This window comes from Lithobates pipiens, unplaced genomic scaffold (assembly GCF_037356315.1).
Source record: "Lithobates pipiens isolate NorthernLeopardFrog02 unplaced genomic scaffold, aLitPip1_a1.2 Scaffold_28, whole genome shotgun sequence".
Lineage (NCBI taxonomy): Eukaryota > Metazoa > Chordata > Amphibia > Anura > Ranidae > Lithobates > Lithobates pipiens.
In genome coordinates, this window is record NW_027507789.1 from 191,704,027 (window position 1) to 191,716,122 (window position 12,096).

General features: G+C 46.3%; 1 protein-coding gene across 3 annotated transcripts in view; it reads left to right on the forward strand.

Moving 5' to 3' along the window:
- The window catches only part of CDC27 (cell division cycle 27), a 66,512-nt gene that overhangs the window by 15,374 nt on the left and 39,042 nt on the right, over positions 1-12,096 (forward strand). For all 3 annotated transcript variants that reach the window (XR_013263589.1, XM_077460172.1, XM_077460171.1), the window contains exons 2-4: positions 7,800-7,875; positions 10,265-10,412; positions 11,701-11,826. Coding sequence is in view for 2 of the 3 variants with exons in the window: in XM_077460172.1 (XP_077316298.1) it covers positions 7,800-7,875; positions 10,265-10,412; positions 11,701-11,826 (350 nt within the window). In the remaining variant the exon portion in view is untranslated. The remainder of the gene's footprint in view (positions 1-7,799; positions 7,876-10,264; positions 10,413-11,700; positions 11,827-12,096) is intronic.

Below are 12,096 nucleotides of genomic sequence, written 5' to 3' on the forward strand. Positions count from 1 at the left end.
ACAGGACCCTTTTTTCAGTTCGGACCAGAATCGGATTGCATTTGTGTTCACACATATGTCATCCGATTCATGTCCGATCTGTCAGTTCGCAGTGCGATATGAGAGCTGAAATGGGGGTGTCGTTAACATATAATGACACTCCCCAGCAGTTCGCATATGGCAGTTGTGAACTGCCGTGCATGCCGGGTGCAATGCGGGAACCCGCAGTTGATTCGTGGGATTCTCGCATCGCAATAGTATGAACCGGCCCTAAAGTAGTATCAGTGCAACCCTACTATGCACACACCTGCTGTACAGTGTCATTGGATGACCTGTATAATAATATGGCTGCTCTCACTTCCCATATAAAGGTGTATGGTGGTATCAGGCGGGTACCACATTCCCTTCAGCCGGTGTACTGGCTCAGGAACTGAACCTAGCAAAGATGATGAACCTCTAATTATTCTTAAGTGAGCCATTTTATAACGTGCATCAATATAAGGTAGATTATATAACTAGGATTTGGTGACGTACAGCGATTTCTGAGACTTGTCACACTGCAATCCTCATCAATGCAATAATTGTAGACAATCATCTGCAGACAGCTGCACAGTGCCTTCCATGGAGGGCCAATAATGACAGCAGCTGAATGTATTCAGGCAATAATGGCCTCCCCCAATATTCCCGGCACATCTAGAAATCTGCAATCATTTCTCCCAAGCAACTTCTGCAATGTTTTTATATAGCTGAACTTCCCTTCAGTCTTGCACTGTTGTACAGTCTCCTCTCTTGTACTGAAATAGTTTTCTCTGATTTCACTGTATACTGTGAGCTTCTTACAGCAGGGGTTGACAAATTTGCTTTGATTTTAGGAGCCAGTTAAAAAAGTTAGGAGCCAGTTTATTTTTTATTTTTTTTTAGAGTGGTATGGATTGTCAGCTCCCTGGGTAAGGCCACTCATTTTCACCCCCTATCCCTAACTCACAATTGAGCACCCAGTCAATAACTCCAATGAAACGCTGTTACATCAGGGTTATTGGCTGACCAGAAAGAGTAAGGCTGGCAACAGATGGCACTGGTTGCCACTGGCAGGCACGTGGAACTGCCAGATGGCACTGGCAGGTGACACTGGTTTGGAACTGGCAGGTGGCACTGATTGGCAGGTGGCCCTGGTTTGGTAAATGGCAGGTGGCCCTGGTTTGCAGTGGTACTAGTGGTCACTGGCAGATGACACTGATTGGCGGTGGCACTGGTTGGTGTTGGCAGGTGGCACTGGTTGGTGTGGCACTAGTGCCAACTATTGGTGGTGGCACTGGCAGGTTGCACTGATTGGTAGTGGCAGGTGGCACTGATTGGCAGTGGCACTGGTTGGCAGTGGCAGGTGGCACTGAGTGGCACTGGTTGCCACTGGCAGGCACGTGGAACTGCCAGATGGCATTGGCAGGTGACACTGGTTTGGAATTGGCAGGTGACACTGGTTTGGAATTGGCAGGTGGCACTGGTTTGGAAGTGGCAGGTGGCCCTGGTTGGCGGTGGCACTAGTTGTCACTGGCAGATGGCACTGATTGGCGGTGGCACTGGTTGGTATTGGCAGGTGGCACTGGTTGGCGGTGGCACTAGTTGGCACTGATTGGTGGCACTGGTAGGCGGTGGCAGGTGGCACTGGCAGATGGCACTGGTTGGTGGCAGATGGCACTGACAGGTGGCACTGATTGACGGTGACATTCGGCACTGGCAGGTGGCACTGACTGACGGTGGCACTGGTAGGTGTCACTGGTAATGGTAGGTGGCACTGATTGGCGGTGGCACTGATTGGCGGTGGCACTGGTTGGTGGTGGCAGGTGGTATTTGGCGGTGGCACTGGTTGGCACTAGCAGGTGGCACTGATTGATGGTGGCGCTGGCAGGTAGCACTGATTGGCGGTGGCAGGTGGCACTGGTTGGCGCTGGCAGGTTTCACACGGAGCACTCTGTTACTGAAATGTAACAGAGGAGCTGTCAGAATTGAGCTTAATGTCGGAATGGGCGGAACCCGGCCGGGTGGGCAGGACTCATCAGCTATCAAACACCAGCCAACGATTGGGTTGCTTAAGAAAAGGGGCGCGGCCACATACACGTAGCGGCCCGCCCAGATCCCATTGGCTGTTGTTTGATAGCTGCTGGGTCCCGCCCACCCCGACATCAAGCTGAAATCTGACAGATCCTCCTCTCTCCATTGCTTGTCAGTTTCACACACGTAGCGAGGCGCCGCTGAGCGTGGAGGAGGACGACAGTCAGTGTTAATGCGCTGCATGTCTGGGGCATCAATAGTGAGTGGGCTGGTGGCAGCTTAGGCGCCAGGTTGTGATTTCTGGTCGCATTGGTGACCTGGCGCCTGGGGTTTGTCGAGCCCTGGCTTACAGTGTGCTTTAGAAGCTGCAGCAAGTCGGAGACTGGTTCATTTCCGGGCTGCCAGACATCCAGCATTATCTAGTTCAGTGTTTTTCAATCTTTATTTAGTCAAGGCACCCTCCAAAATTATGGACAGTCTCGAGGGACCCCATTCTAAAATGTGAAAACCGTTCTAATAGTTTTACATAATGCAGTAATAGGACGGCCAACGTTGGAGGTGACTTTTTTTTTTTTTTTTTTCTAACAAAGCAAATACGCTTTTGCAAACTGGTACTGACAGGTATTATTGTTTCTTTCTCGCTTAAATAGTCTCCCATCACTCAGACACTAATGTGACTCCAATGCCGATGGAGAGAGGTAATGGAGGGTCAAACAAATGCTCTACAGGTGACTGACATCCTTCTGATGATATCATTGGTTGTTAGGAGGTCGGCACCTAAAAGGTGGTTACGTTGCACAATGAAAACCCGTGGCTTTGTGTAACTAAAAGGCAGCCTTTATCTGCCCACCAGATTGTATACTGATTTTGGGCAATTTCTAGGCATTTGGCCAAGGCACCCCTGAAGAAACCTCACGGCGCCCTGGTTGGAAAAAGGCTCATCTAGTTCTTTCCTCCCCACCCTGGCTGTCCCTGGGTTTTTTTTTTTCTTTTAATTTCTGTTTTCAGTTGTGGTGGTTTAGAATCATGGGTGGAACTTGCCTAGTACAGTCAGTGTACAAATGCAGCCTGCCTAGGATTGCCCACTCCTCCAAACTGACACCCGCCAATTAGGGCTTTTTGATATTTGCAGAACTCTTCCCAAGAACCAGCCCACTGTTTGCATTAGTGCTGAGGACACTTGAAAGGTGTACTGAGGCAGGGTGCCCCCTGCTGACTCCTCTCACAAGTCATGATCTGCCTGCATTGCATACAGAAGTGTACAGACCCAGTGGTGATATAATTGGGTCTAAAATGAGGTAAAATGGAAAGGTTATCGCTAGATCTAAAGTTAGAGGGAGTCCACTTTAAAAAAAAAATTATATTAAAAGCCAGCAGCTATAAATACTACAGCTGCTGACTTTTAATAAATGGACACTCACCTGTCCCAGGGTCCAGCGATGTCAGCAGCCGAGGCCGATCGATCTCTCGGCTGCTGCCGCCGCTATTCTCGGTGAGGGAATCAGGAAGTGAAGCGTTGCGGCTTCACTTCCCAGTTCCCTACTGCACATGCGCGAGTGGCGCAGCGCAATGGGAATGGTCCGCGCTGTCTCTGGGACCCGTATGCGTCCCAGCAGACAGTGCACCGGGACAGGAAGAAGCATAGACTCTCGTGGGAGTCTATGCCCGGAAGTGGGTGCAAATACCTGTCTGAGACAGGTTTCTGCACCCCCTGAAAGGTGCCAACTGTGACACCGGAGGGGGGGAGGGTTCCGATGAGCGGAAGTTCCACTTTAGGGTGGAACCCCGCTTTAAATAACAAAATCCAGTTGGTATGTTGAGAGGAAAAAGAGGAACGAAGGAAGGCAGAATATAAGCAGACTTAAAGTGATTGTAAAGGCAGAAGATTTTTTTATCTTAATGCATTCTAATACTTACCTGAGGTCTATCTAAATCCAGTAATGGCCAACCTTGGCACCCCAGCTGTTTTGGAACTACATTTCCCATGATGCTCATGCACTCTGCAGTGTAGTTGAGCATCATGGGAAATGTAGTTCCAAAACATCTGGGGTGCCAAGGTTCGCCATCACTGCTCTAGATCCAGCGATGTTGGAGTATCTCGGTTGCCCGGGACTCCCCTCCTCATTGGCTAAGACAGCAGTGCGCCATTGGCTCCCTTTATTGATAGTCAGCCAATCGGGAGAGAAAGGGGGTGGGCAGTGGCTCCGTGTCTGAACACAGGGAGCTGTGGCTCCACTCGGGTCCCCCCATAGCAAGCTGCTTGATGGGGGGGCTTGACAGGATGAAGGGGCCAGGAGCGCCGAAGAGGAGGATCCCAGGCTGCTCTGTGCAAATCCACTGCACAGAGGAGATAAGTTTTGAACACAAAAGAAAAGAGACTTTACAATATCTTTAAGGCCTCATGCACGTGGAAGTTTAAAGTGAATGTAAATCCTCACATATATCCAGTGAAATGAACAGCCTCACAAACAGAGATTAAACCAATCCTACATAAGTTTTACATGTATATCTGCTGTCTTTACCTTTTTATATACGGTTTAGAAAGTGCACATCCGGTTAGATTTTCTCTTCCTGGTTGGCACTGCAGTGAAGCCTGGCTATACAGCCAAGACAACTGATTGGAGGAAAGGCGCACACACCCCCTCTCATAGGTTTGTTGAATCGTTCAGCTCTGTGCTAATCTATAGCATCCTCCCCAAAACAAAACGCAGGCTGCTTTTATCGTATGTGACGGAGAACTTGTCAGGAGTTATCAGGCTGATAAAGGAACAAAGCAGAAGACAGCTACTGGACATAGTACTTTGACGAGAGATAATAAAACACTGCAGATATGTACCCAGCTCAAATTTCATGAATCGGGTTTTACATCCACTTTAAGGCTGCTTTCACACAGGTGGGCGTTGACTGTAAAACGGCGCTTTATGGTGTTGAAACCCTCTGCGTTTTTGCAGAGGTTTTCACCCGCTAGCGGGGAGCTTTTAATCCCTGCTAGTGGCCGAAAAAGGGTTAAAACAACCCACAAAGCACCGCTGCCCATTCATTTCAATGGGCAGGGACGGTTTAGGAGCTATGTATACACCGCTCCAAAGATGCCACTTGCAGGATTTTTTATTTTTTTTTAAACGTCTTGCCAGCGCATCACTTCAGTGTGAAAGCACTCTGGCTTTCACACTGAGACTGCAGGGGAGCCGTCTTTCAGTATTTTTAGCCCAAAAGCACCTGAAAAAACGCCTCAGTGTGAAAGGGGTCTAAATGTTGAAAAGTCTGAGGCTAAACGTATTGCCATACGTCTGTCTTGATGGGATGGCAGGCGGGTGTCAGCGGACACATCTCCACTGACACCTGCCTGGCCTGCTCGGATCTGCCTGAAAAATAGACAGGCGGATCCGAGTGGGCTTATCGTGTGAAAGGGGCCTAAAGGTGACATAAGAGGATCTGGACATTTATATTAATGCAGGTTTATTGTGTCGGGAGCGATTAGAATGTTGCCTTTACTGTTTTATGACTGTAGTAATGTTAAATATGATTGGTCAATGGGGCACTGCATTGTGCATGCTCTCATTGTACGTCGCCTGGCTTGGTTGATATGGAGAAATGAGACCTTGTAGATTAGATGCTTGTATAAGAAAGAAGAAGAAAAAAAGGAATACGTAAAAGAAAAAAATTATTATTTTTTTTCTCCCTTCTGTGCACACTGATGCCAGTCGTTCCAGTAAATCTATTCTGTCTCAAAAGAAAAGGCCCCCTTTCACACAAGTTTTTCTGGTGGATCGATCAGCTGGTCCATTCACGTCCTATGGACAGGCGGATGCAAATAGAATTGTGTTCATTTCGTTTACACCTGCCAACCTCCCAGGTCCGATTCAGTTTTCTCAGGAAAAAAAAAAAGGAAGGGGATCTGTTCTCTTCCGTTTAGGCAGATTGGAACAGAGGGTAGTCTGGTGTAATTGGACAATGGAGTCCGTTTACACCCGGCCACCGATAGAGCAGAGCGGGGTCTGTCTGCATAAAACTGAGAGGACACAGAGCGATCACCCATCGGCTCTGCTTTGTCAGCTTGGGATCTGTGAGCAGATCCTCTGCTGATCAGAACAGAGTCCGTCCTGTCTGAAAGGGGCCTAATAGTACTGCCACTAGTGACCGTGATATTCATTGTCTTGTCTTGCATAGCTACACTAGCCAAAGAAACCTCAGCATCCAGCGCTTATGGGTGTGTCCAAAGCCTGTACCTTTGGTGTCTCTGGGACACACTAGTGACATAGTGCTCAGTGGTGGAACCATGGTGTACACGTTTACCAGACCAATTGCAGTAATAAATACTAATACTTGGGTTACCTTACCTGTGTGTTTGGCTGTGAGAGAGGGTGTAGGCCTCGTTCACTTGGCCTTGTGTAAGTGTGCAGATGCACAGACACCCGTACACTGGCAGTCCCATTCATGTCTATTGGGATGCAGTGGCTGTGGGCCCTTATTGGTCAGATTATGTCTTTGCATCTGACCAAAATCTGAAGTCTGTGGTTAGCTTCAATCCTGAAGTCAGCAGTCATTCCTATTCTTCAAGGGATGCCTCTGATCAATTGCTAAGTGCACTTTTGAAAAGAGAGGAAAACACCTTTCATTTCCAGGTCATCTCAAAGCCTTTCACTTTTGCTGCACAGCTTGGCTGGCATGTAGGTGTGACGAAAAATAAAGGCAACTATTGTGGGAAAGAGAGTATTCTGTATACGGAATACTATCATTAAGCGTGCCAACCATGTATAGTGTCAAAGACTAATCTAAAACTTTGATTACTACCTCCTTTCTTCAGTGTGATTGTCCTCGGTGCACTTTACCCCCAAATAACCCAAATAAATGTAATACTCGGTTGTATTTCAGAAATGGAAATCCTTTAAATTCAGGGTTCTAAATGTAATCACACTTATTGAGCGGGTGCAGAGTCAGTTCTCTCAGAGATCTTCATTTGACACCTTACCTGAGCTTCACTAATTAGACGGCTCTAGCTCGGATGTGGTGGGGGCCACGTTGGACCGCAGCAATGAGTCTTTACACACAGTTCAGTGCTTCGGCATCAGGAATTCATAAAGCAGCTGGACATTTTCAGCAACTATAAAAATGTATTTGTGATTCATTTTAGAACCCTGAATTATACCATTTTCTGGAATATGCAGTTGGGCTTTAAAGCTAAACTCAAGGTATGATCTTTCTTGCATATATTTACATTGGTCCAGCTTGGACCAATGTAGATGCGCATATTCTTTACCTGAGGAACCATTGTGGAAGCTGACAACCACTGCAGGAGTCGGCATTACTATGGTAATCGCTGCAATCTTCCAGGTCCTGTACTCAGCAATTTCCCTTCTGCATAGTGAACATTGGGGCACTCACTTGGATCTCTGCTATTCAGAAAATGCCTTGTATTTTTTTTAATGGGCATAAGCTATTCTCTGGATGAGGTGGAGATTGTGATGTTATGATCGCCCTTTTACCTGATCCAATCAGAGAAAGCCTTATTCATTATAGTAATTTTGTGGCTGGCAGCAGAGCTTGTGGTCGCTATACAGAAGGAAAGCAATTCGGGACAGGACCTAGAAGATGGCAATCACTGTAATAGCACCGACTACTACAGTGATTGTCCCTTTCCACAGCAGTCCCTCTGTTATGAGATATGCATTCTTACATGGAATGGAGCTATGCAATAAAGGAAATGGTTGTGACCGCCTGGCTTTCCTCAGAGTAACTAAACTGACTTTCTATTTCTTTTGTTTCTCCAGGCTGCTATATGGCAAGCGCTGAATCACTACGCATACCGAGATGCCGTGTTCTTGGCAGAAAGACTTTATGCAGAAGGTATGTGATTTCATCCTTTGACTTTTATACATGGAATCAAGTGAAAGAGTTATAAAGGTATTTTTTTTTTTATCTTGATGCATTCTATAAAAAGCCTTCTGTGTGCAGCAGCCCCCCTAATACTTACTTGAGGTCCCTCTCTGTCCAGCGATGTCCACGAGTGTCTCAGCCATCCGATATTCCCTCCCTGATTGGCTGAGACACAGCATCAGCATTGGCTGCCGCTGCTGTCAATCAAACTCGGCTAGCTAATTAGGAGAGAGGGGGTGGGGCTCCGTGTCTGAATGGACACAGGGAGCTGTAACACTGCTCGGGTGCCCCCATAGCAAGCTGCTTGCTGTAGGGGCTCTGAACAGTAGAGAGGGGCCAGCATCACAGAAGAGGGACCCGAGAAAAGGATTCCTGCTGCTCTGTGCAAATCCACTGAAACTGAGCAGGTAAGTATAACACGTTTGTAAGGTGTCCGTGTCTCCCCCCCAATAAAAACAACAATCACTTTAATGAATGTGTTTGTTCCTGATATGACAAGCTGAAAGTTTGCAATTCTTTATTGGGCTCTCCCATTACTGCTATCCTAAATCATTTAACCTATTTGATATCCATGCTAAGCTATGCCAAGACTATCGCGCTGCATAACTACAGTTCGCCCAGGAAGTTATGAATACATACTATAGCTTTTCGGTTTTCTATTGTTTTCACTTTGCAACAATGTTGTGTTACATAGTCCTACTGTTGACTGTTAGGCAGACCATAGATTATGTGATCTCTCAGTTGCAGAGAATAAATTTGCTCGATTCCCTCACCGAGACACTGGGAGCCATCCTGGCCAGGAGAATACAGTGTATTATTGCTAGTGGCTATTGCTGTTGATTGATAGATAACTTGGGTACAGTCAGCCTGCCTATAGATGTTTACTATCTCGGCCGGTCCCTGCTGAACCAGCCAAGATTTGAGCCATCTACGTATGGCAGACTTAAAATGGTAGGTTTCACAAACTTTGATTCTTTTAGTTATTGGTAAAGTGACCCTGACCTTAGCTAAAAAGACAGCACATTGCTGAAGTTTAGGAATCTCATGGTTCTGCTTATCACCTATGCTAGTCCTCAGATTGATCCCTTTAAATGCCCTCTAGGGCCCAGGTCCAGGATGTACATGGGGCCTCAACTTCTCGCTCTGCTTGGATTAAGCCCCACATACTTTCATTCAACTTTCAAATGACAGAGCCTCTGCTTCCCACTAAGGTTTTGGCACTGTTAGACCATGATAGATTCACTTTGAAGTGGTTCTAAAATTAAAATAGTTTTTAAACTTAGAGTATAGCCAAAGCTCGTTGTGAGGCTGAGCCGGATGCGGTTCCAAGCATGTGTGTGGATCTCAACCTAATTGTTGCGATCTTGCCCAAGCCTGGACTGGCACCCGGCTCACCTCCTCAGCGAGCCGCTGAGAGTCTGAGCCGGCCACTCCTGTCCTCTTCACAGCCCAACGTTCAAGTTAACGGGGGGGGGGGGGGCAGAGCAGACAGCAGTGACTGACAATTACTAGCTCTCTGCTCAGGGAGCCCCGAGAACCAAGCGATCAGCGGTGTTAGAGCCGGCAGGGGACAGATGCTGCATCCACCTAGGTAAGTATGATTCTGAAAAAACAAACCTATATTTCTTAATGCAGAGAATGCTTTAAAAGGTAACAAACTCCCACCTACCTATCCTCCTCCTGCTTTCTGTCCTTAAACACTTACATGACTCCTCTCACCACTCCAACGCAGTCCCGGCTGCAGCACCTCTCCTGTCTCTTCCTGGTTTGACAAGAGATACCGAGGCAGCAGGAGCCAAAGGCCTCCAGTCAAATGCCTGTGAGGGGGCGGGTTACCGGGATTATGTGTCAGACGCACATTGCCTGCATCAGGAGCATGCACGGGTGCCTCCTTATCACCGAGCTTGCTAAAGGAGCACTTGGAAGAGAAGAGCTGCCCGCGCCAGCCAGGGACCTGACTTGGATTATTTTCTCAACCCCTGAGCTTGCTTGAAAAATAAGTCAGAATTTACCACTTCCTATTGTTTTCCTGACTAATCCTTACTGGTATGTTTGGCTGAGCTGAACAAGCAAGCCTCTAATGCTTTCTTTTTCCTCCTTTTGCTAAGAGTTGTTGGGACATGGCTGCACATTTGACTGTTTTTAATGACTGTGGGAGGATTATAAGGGACTAAAAATGTTGAGTGTTACTTTATTAAAGAAAAAGGTGACTTCATGATCAGGCTTCCACTGGTCATATGACTAATGGCATTTGATGCGTGGTCTCTGCTGATGATGGAGGGTAAAGCCTTTGGATGTGGAAATTGATTATTCAGTGATTGAATAATTATTATTTATTTATTTTATTTATTTTTTGCAGTACATTCAGAAGAGGCACTGTTTCTCCTAGCTACATGTTACTACCGCTCAGGAAAAGCTTACAAGGCTTACCGGCTCCTGAAAACCCACAGCTGTGCCACCCCACAATGTAAATATCTTCTTGCGAAATGCTGCGTGGACCTTAGCAAGTAAGTAGGATTTTCTGCCAAACTGAATGCCTTGGTTCTTTTCATTTTGTTGGCCATACGCAAAGCAATGTTTTAGCCAGCTTTCATAGAACAAAAAATGGAATGGGCCCACGATAACCACTACCTGCCTTGCAATGTAGGCGTCTCTATAAAAAATAAACTGTTGGTGGTAAGTTGCCCAAAATCACACTTGGGCTTTTTCCATGCAGAAAAGTAGTAGGCTTACTATGATTCCTCTCTCCAGCACATGTTTGCCTTTCTGTCGCTCCCTGCCAGTTCGTTCAGCCATTAAGAGTAAAGAAAATGGTGATTCAGTACTTCTGCATATTGTAAACATGTGACTCGCTTTACGTGCTGGTGATTGGCCCAGTGAAGTCACATGGAAGAGTCTGCTCAACCTTCTGCAACTTGGTGTTTACATTGTGAAAAGGAGGAAGGGTGACGATGTGGTGTTGGGGGACAGGGGACCATTAAAGTGCATGGCCAAAGCAAAGGTTCACGTTAATGCATTTGACGAGCATGATTACAGTTGTTCGGAAACTCCTATGTGTGTGGTTAGAATTTGGACCTCGTGATCTGAAATGTCTAAAATATATGCTTTGCTTTAGTGTCTTGTCGCCATCTGTGATGCGCACAGGAGTCACCAACATGGAACGCTGCTCTTTGCATTCAGGGCACACTGTTTAAAAAAGTTAAATCTAAAGAATTGTTCACACTATATCTGATGAACTGAATTTTTCTGTACACATGTATAGGGTAAACGGGGCACAATGGAAAATATTTTTGTATGTGTCCTGTTCACAGAATACATGGTGCAGTGATCCGCACAAAAACACAGTACAGCATAAATTGAGTGAACAAGCCCTAAAGCTTTTACCGAAAAAAGTTGTCCCTGACTTCCGGTCCTTCCGGGAGGAGCAGTTGATGTCAGCGCACCTCCCAGGAAAGCCGATTGCTTCAAATTTTAAGCTTTTGAGCCCCCAGCTTTCCCTGGAGGCAGTCGTGACATCACACGCACCTCTGGGGAAGCATCAGACGCCAAGTACGAAGTAAGCTAATTTTTTTTTTTTTTTTGTGGACTTCATCTTTTTTTATTTCTGTCTGTTTTTGCTTAGTATATAGCGTGTTTTTATTTTTATTTTTTTTCCCCTCCTCTGTACCTGCTTAATTACTGTCACTACTTGGTATTTTTCTGTCCATCCTTATATCCTCTCCAATTCACTGGAATGTTCCTTTGAGTCTGCTTGTCTTGTTAGCCTGTTCATCTTTGTCTCCTCTCCCCTTGCAGGCTAGCAGAGGGTGAACAGATCCTGTCAGGCGGTGTGCTAAATAAACAAAAGAGCCAGGAGGAGATAGTTACAGAGTTTGGAGACTCAGCCTGCTTTACACTGTCGTTGCTCGGCCATGTATATTGGTAAGCTAAGACCATTGTATATTGTGGCTTTCTTATTCCGCTGTGATAGGAGAAACATTCCAATACCCATTTGTTGAAATTGTGAACTGGGCTCTTCCCTCTTGTCCACATTAACTTGAGGTAGTACACCATTACTGTCAATTTATAAAGCTTTTACCTTTCACTGAGGTGTTCCATGACTGTATAAAACAATGAGCTTGCATGGTGAGTGAAGTTATAGAGGTCACAAAACTTGGTGGTAAATCTGCATACCTTTTAAAGAGTGTCATG